The 7,793-nt window shown below is 34.7% G+C and overlaps 1 protein-coding gene across 1 annotated transcript in view; it reads left to right on the top strand.

The window, feature by feature from the left end:
- Positions 1-7,793, top strand: part of FMN2 (formin 2) — a 168,708-nt gene that overhangs the window by 69,663 nt on the left and 91,252 nt on the right. The window contains exon 7 of the mRNA XM_019471242.1: positions 1,013-1,100. Coding sequence (XP_019326787.1) covers positions 1,013-1,100 — 88 coding nt within the window. The remainder of the gene's footprint in view (positions 1-1,012; positions 1,101-7,793) is intronic.

Genomic DNA, 7,793 nt, shown 5'->3' with positions numbered 1-7,793 from the left:
ACTGTGTTTAAAAAAAAAAAAAAAAAAAGTATACGCTTCCTGACTGCAATGTAAAAAGAACTTGAATTTACAGTTCTAATTATCTGGCTTTTCTTCTTTCCTCCAAGTGGTTCACAAAGGTTTTCTTCAGTGTGTTTAGTACAGTGTAAAACTCAGCAACCTGAGCAGATTAAATATTAACCTCTTCCATCTACGTAATGGTTGTAGCCCTGCATTGAAAAGTACTTCATCTAGAATCACGTCATTTTACAGATAAGGGTCCTTTCCTGGCACTGCTTCCTTCTCATACCAATGATATAAAATTTACAGTAAGCTGAATTCAAACAGCTTAGAGCCCTGTGGAAGACAGTCTGTGAATTACTTGTTGCTTTTATGCTTGCAAAGCAAATATCTACAAAAGTGTATTTTAGTGGCTAATTTTAACCCCCTAAAGCAAGACGTTTTGATGGCTTGATTTTATGTTTTTGTTTATTTTAAAAACAAAAAAGCTTTTGAGACCTTTTATATTCCCTAAAAGTGATCAAAGAAAGTCCCAATACGTACGCGGTTATTTTGCTTTTTAAATAAAATTCATATTGGCGCCTACTACGTCAAACATTCAAATAAAATACAAATTCTCACAGTTTTAGCTTACATCAAAGATGGAAATCATTGTGTGGTTTTGGAAACCAAAGCAATTCCAAGATAGACACAGTTGGAATTTTTTTTATATGACAGCCTGTTTCATACACTTAGTAACATCAGTGTGAAGTTGAAAGTGTGCATCCTAATGACGGAGGAAGTCTAGGGGAACTTTTATAGTGACTCTTTTAGGATTAAGATTCAACTAGGTGACATAGTTACTCTTGCGATGGATTTATGCAGCAGAAACAAACTTTAAAAATAGTAATTACTCATTTTTAGATGTGTATATAGACTACAAGGTATATTTCTTGAATTTGTCGTTAGTAATGTGAAATATCTGGTACATTTTACTGGAGATTAATACTAATAGTTGGGTTTCTTTTGGCAGGTTGTCAAGTTGTTAAGTAACAAAAGATCTCAAGCTGTTGGAATATTAATGTCTAGCCTTCACTTAGACATGAGGGACATTCAGCATGGTAAGTGAAATAAGTATTGTTGATTCTAGCTCAGATCACATCATTAATAATCTGGAAATACTAATTACTTCTATCTTTTGATATGTGAAATAAATTAATAAGAGGCTTTTTTTACACTCTTTTTTCTGAAAATATCCTGTTCTGGCATTTATTTTCTCCTTTCTAGTAACATATTTCCTTGTCCTGTATAGAAAATAAAATTGTTTATTTGCAGAATTACCATCTGTATTTTTTGGCATCAGTTATCCAAGTGGTATAAAAGATAGACACTTTGATTTTGGTCTTTCTGAGGAAGAAAGTGTGATGTGTTGTTTATTTTAATTCAGATAGCCTCAGGACATATCCAAAAAAGTGAATAATAACATTTAGTTGATTTGCTATATAAAATAGTTCCTATATTTCGGTTAGCACAAATTGTGGAGTTCTTTCATCTTCAACAGCATTCTTTATAAAGGGAGATCTTTTGGGGGAGTGTAATCCTTTTCATATTTATGCTAAGAGACAGTAGTGCAAAAAGGTGAAAAGTGGAATTGCATTTATATTCAGAGCATCCCTTATGTTTCCCAAAGGCTTTGGATAGATTTGAAGCAGATTGAATTATCCTGTGAAGTGCCAGCCTATCTATTAAATAAATGTGGTTTCAAGTATAACACAGACTTCATAAATCACAAAAACATCTTGTGAACTTTCTAGGCTACATATTTACAGCCATGCATTCAGTTTACTATGATTTGCTTATTTTGTGAAATTATTCATAAATAGAACAAATTTCAGAGCACTCCGTCAGCTAGTGAATAACTCTTAATCACAGTTTTACGTTTTTATTAAACTGTTTTGATGGTTACTAGACTTCCTCAAGCTGAAGCACTTAAGATGGTAGTCATAGAGCAAGGCGCCAGTACTGGCGCCAAGAAGTACTTGGTATTTCCAAAGCTGGCAGATGTAGTTCAGTTAAGTCATAGAGCAAAATCTGAAAACAATGATATGGTCCTTTCCTTCAGTCAAATATTCAACTTGGTTTCAGTTAATAATGAGAACCTTATGAACAAAGGAGTCCGCCTAACATCTGTGTCTGTGGTAAAGCCAACACAAGTTCATTGAAAATTTGCTTGCTTAACATGCAACACTAACAATAACATGGCATGAATGTCAGCAGTTGAAGGGGTCAAACAATATTATGCTTAACCTTTATCCTATTACAATATTAAGCACACATGATCATCTAAGAGCTGTGTGCAGATTTTGTATATTCCTCTTTCAATAGCTGTTTTCTAAAACCAAAAGTCTTTGCAAAGGGGAATTTAGTAGTGCTCTTATTTCCTTGCTGTGCAGAAGTGATTGAACAAACATGAGAGAACTTTTGTCTGATGGGGGAATTTGTGGAAACGGTTGGAAGATCCTGATGTTAAAAATGTTTTTTTTAAGAACGTAAAATGGGCATGGAGGAAAAGCGGTGAGGAGCAGCAAAGAAATTTGCATGGTGGGAGGCAAGGAAAATAGAAGAGAGATCTCACCAAGAAGTATTTCTGGCATCAGTCGCTCCATGCAGAGTTCTCTGAGTGATCTAACCGTAGAGCCCATGGAGAAATTATAAAATCACAAGCCCAAGTATTTAGCTTCACTTTTATGTATTCACTATTTTTACTGGCTTGGTAAAAAGTGAGGGGTTTACATACTTTTGAGTTTTATAGCTTACTAGTTTATCTGCTGCAATTTGAATATACAAACGAGAAGGTACTATCAAAAATTAAAATAATGTTCAAGAGTGCGTGCATTAGCAAAATAGGCAGTTGATATATTTGCATCTTTATACATTAAGATTTAAGATCTATGACAGCAACTACAGCAGAAAATGTGATCAGTGTTCTTTGTTTCCCTGGCCCGGGGTTTTAGTGGTGGTCTTGAGTTTTTGCCATGTTTAATGTACAGTGACATGTACATTTACCCATATCTCATTCAGTACAACACAAGCAATGCTTTTTTTCATAAATTTGAAAGGCAGTCAAATGAAACTTTCTTTTTTCCCCCCACTCTGGCAATTTGTGGTACTAGGCAACTTTCTTTATAGGTTTTCTCGTAAATATTCCTTATATTACATATAAAGCATATCTGTGGGATGCAGTGTTCATGCAAATTGCAGAAGAATTGTAATTTTTTTTATTATTATTTCTTTTTTTTAAAGGCCATAGAAAAGCACCCAAAAAGAGAGAGAAACTTTCAGTGCAGTGTACTGTTCAGTCCATTTCCTGGTTTGCATGCTATTGTGTTTTATTTTTCTAATGGTTTAGACAAATTTCAAAGTGTTACAGGAACAGAAGGGAAAACAGTTGTGCTGGGTATTAATTCACCTAATAAATTTAGGATTTCAAGTTTTAATTCATATTGAAGAGCTTAAAATAACTTGAAACCTGGGCAAATGTTGTATTTAATGTCTTGTAATTTTTTTTTTTTGTTGGTTGGCATTTTTTAGTGTATTTTTGTTTGCTTTTAAAGATACAAAACAATGGTGAAATATTGTCTGCAAGAAACAATCCCTGATGAAAGATTGTTTTGGAAACTTGAAAATTTGAATCATTTATGATATTTTGATATTTTGTTAAGTAGTCTTGAACACAACTACTTTTTCATGCATGTGTGATCAGATGGCATTTAGTGGAGGATCTCAGAATATTGTAATATATGCTAAATAGCTTGCTTTGATGATGATTATATCCTTGTTAAGCTTCTGCTTGTAGAATTGTATTTGTCTGCTCCTGACTTTGAAATAGGTTTAGTAAGACAAATTCCCAAACCCTGGCTGCTTTTAAAATATCTTTACAGTGTGGAAGTTGTAATAATCAGAGCACATTTGTACTGAACTCTAGTATGTCTTTCTAGTAGTGCTTTAAAGTAGGGTAGGTTGATTTTTGTTGTTGTTATGGGGTTTTTTTTAGTAGATTCTAATTGCTAACAGAACTCCCAGCTATTTTACGCAGTCTAGGCTAGAACTGTAAGAAATGTTGGTCTCTTTAGCCGCAGTGCCATTTCTCTCTGTTATTAGTACAAAAATGAGTCCTCTTCTCATGGTTTCTCTGGTTTCACACAAGGTTTTACTGACGCCTATTTTTTACAATCATCTATCAACTATGCAAAACACTTTATCCAGGCATTTTGCTTGCTTTTTTATTTTTGCTATACCACAAACATCCTTTATCCAGTATTATGTTCCCACTGGAAATATAGCTGTATTTGGCTGCATGATACAGCCAAAGCTTGAGAAATGCCAAACAAGCACTTCTTACATATTTTTTCCCTTACAGCTCAGATTTTCTTCCTAGAGAAAAGACTTTGGTTTTAACATTAGTCTTTTTTTTTTTTCCTTAACATTTCGGAGGGGCAACATTTGCTTAAATTAGAGATCCAACAAGATTCCAGTTAACTGCATATAGTAATCTATGATGAACACCCTATACATTAATATGTAATTGCACGTTAAGCCTGTGTCGCCTGTGTCTGCATTTAGGGACCATGGCTCTTAAGTAAGACCTCTCTGTTTAATAAAGTTGTCTGTCATCACGTGAAATGTAACAACTGTTTGAAATTGTAGCTATGTTGCGGAGACTATGGTTGTCAGTGCCTTCCCCAATCCCCTGGCTTATAAAGATACAATGTATCCTCTTCTGTGTTTAAGCTTTTATGGCTGTTAACAAGTGCAGTAAGAATAGCAAAAAACTCTTCGCTGGGTGTGGAAAAATAGAAGGGAGAAAATTAAACTGAAGATGTCAGCCAGAAGAAAAGCAAATTTTATATTTCATGCAGATAAATATTACATTTACTACACAGTCAGATTTATATCTAGTATTTATTTCCTACATGGAAATTAATCTTTTGTTCAACAAAATCACCTTGGTCTGAGCATGCCTTGTAAATGTTGAAAGTAGAAGTCTGGCAAAAATGGTGTATGCAATTCTCTGTCCTTTCAAGTTGCCTGTAATCTCTTCCAATTCAGTAAGTTTCTCTTAACAGGGTTTATCATTTCAGGTACTGTGTTACCTCTGGCATTGCTGCAATAGTCTACCTATATTTCTGTAAAGTTTTGCATAGCACTTTGTGGTTGCCCTGGCTCTGTTGGAAGTCATTTGGAGGTTTCTACCTCTGCATTTTGGACCACCTTTCTCATATCCTCATTTAATAAGTCATTTTTCCCCCCTCTCTGAGACACTAGTAATCTACAGAATTTGATGGAGCTACCTGTCCCACTCTGATAATTGAAAAAAAACATACATATGGAAGACCAAGGCTCTTTTTATTACAGCTCTCAACTCATTGTTGGTCAGTGATACTGGGAAAGGAGGTTATATAAAAGAATGTAATAGGAAAAATAGTTATGGAAAGGGCAGGCAGATTCACCTAACAGCTGGTAAAGCCCAACCTTTTAATCTGGGTTTGAGATTATTTTACTGAAATATTTGCGGCAGAGCTTGCTGTGCTAACAGAAGTACAACTTTGAACAATAGACATATCTTCTGCCCTGAATTCAAGACAGATGTGCAGGAAGTGAATGTACTTTAAATGTTAGTGGGCAAAATAAATGTTTATTCTTTAGTATTTGGCTATTAGTGACAAAGGAACATGAGAAAATCTTGGTTTTGTTTTCTTACTTGATTGCTCACACTGACACTTAGAAATGATGAGCTAGGAGATACTTTGTCAAAGGTTAACTGAATGATTTCACTGGAGGAGGAGGGTAAAATGTCTCTTACGCTGCATTATTTAGATGTTCTGTGCAGGAATTCTTCACGCATCGAAGTATCACGTAGTCTCAGTGGTCATAGGTCCAAGAGATGTTCTAAATGGAAAGCAATCAGGAAAGAATGACTCAACATCTGGAAAATAAGACTCATGATTAGTTTATCTTATGGAAGGTCCAGAGGTGATCAGAGCATTATTTATCTTAATAACAATGTATGTGTATAAGAATAATAATTTTAAAATCATAATACTGAAATATTTGTCAAGAACGGCTATCTTCCCAAAAGACACTTTACTGTTTAAGCAAATTATGAGGACAACACAATACATGATTGGATCGAGTTCTTTGGACGTTGTTATACTGAAAGGTAAACCAGCTGCCCAAAATTGTTATTTCTCTCCATTTAAGTTATGAAAAAAATCCTGGATGAAAGAAGATATATAGAACACTTTTTTTGTCAGGTGGCAAGTCTGTATTTCTTTATTAAAGGAATGATCCATGAGGTGATTGCAGTCAGTGCAGGTTAATTCCAAAGTTTGAAACTTGACCCGTTAGTTCTGGCTTATTAATTGAGAATTTAAATTCTTTAAACATTTTTTTTCTTAATCAAATATTGTGCATTCAGACACGTAAAAACTTAGAAGATTATGGGTTCAGCTTCCCCTCTAATAGCCTTTCCAACATGTGCTTAGATTCTTCCGAGACACCACCAAGGAAAGATTGGTTGGTTCGGCATTTTTCTGTCCTGTGAACTAGCACTTCCTTGAAACTTCACACCATAATCCTCAGTCTTATTCCTCTATTTCTTCTTAGCTTTATGCTACCATATTCATTACATTATGCCTGCTGTTAGATTGCAAGCTTACACATTTTATTTGCTTATAATTACTTTACAAGCTCCTATTGTGAAATTATTGGTAAGGAAAACAATGGAATACACAAAATGACTTTTATAAAAGGCAGACTAGAGTTAAATTAGAGTGCCACACATATGTATTGCTGCAAATGTTTCTATTGCTTTGAAGCTGTTAGTATGCTCACAGCGTTCTGTACTGAGCAGCCGAAAGCGACTCTGGAGCCCTTGTCTGGCCACTCCTGCCAGAGGCAGCTAGTGAGGAAGGACAACGAAGGTCCTCGGAGACAGGTGGGGTTTCTAATGGATGTAGCATAACCCCTGAGCTGTGGGTGAAGTCTCTGAAAGCCAGTCCTGAGTATTGAAAGCATGCCTCAACTCTTCTTTCTATCCTCTGAGATTTTCTGAAGCTTAGTTCACAGTGACCAGAGGCCAATAAAGCAATAGCAGCAGCAGTTAAGGAAAAAATACAACCTTGGTTATCATTTTCTTTACGTATGCACGCAACACGTCAAGATAATGAAGGACAGAAATATTCATATAACCAAGAAAGGAACTGAATGTTTTATGTGATACACCCTTTTGGAATTTACAATTAAAAATAAAATTATAGAATTAAACCAGTTTTCTATAATGCAAAATACATTTTAAAGAAGTTAGGTTTTTTAAATGAAGAAAATCCATATTGAGTTTTTTTCACAATATTTGAATCAGCAGAGACTAATTACTGCCACATTGGATAGTTTGGATAATTAAAGATTTTTGTTGTTGTTAAGAACATATGAATGTACTTTAATAGAGAAGTTTTGTAAGAAACTGTAACTGCATTGTTTGTCTGTTGTTTCAGTTGAAACAGTTTATTTTTTTTTCTTGGAAGTCTGATTAACTTTGAAACTTTGAGAGAAAAGTTTCAGGAAAGTTCTGTTCTCCCAAAAGGAAAAAAGCAATACTGTTATTTCTCATTTGTGTACCGTGTAGTCACTCATAAAAGGGATGATACAAAATTCTAAGCATAACAAAAACAAAATGTATGCTATTAGCATTAGTACCATGCAAAAACGGGGGGGGGGGGGGAAAAAAAAAACCTGGGTCTCCTCCAAAAGAGAGA

Source organism: Aptenodytes forsteri, unplaced genomic scaffold, assembly GCF_000699145.1.
Source record: "Aptenodytes forsteri isolate BGI_AS27 unplaced genomic scaffold, ASM69914v1 Scaffold10, whole genome shotgun sequence".
Classification (NCBI taxonomy): domain Eukaryota; kingdom Metazoa; phylum Chordata; class Aves; order Sphenisciformes; family Spheniscidae; genus Aptenodytes; species Aptenodytes forsteri.
The sequence above is the reverse complement of the archived record's forward strand: the minus strand, read 5'-3'. Positions and strand labels throughout refer to the sequence as shown.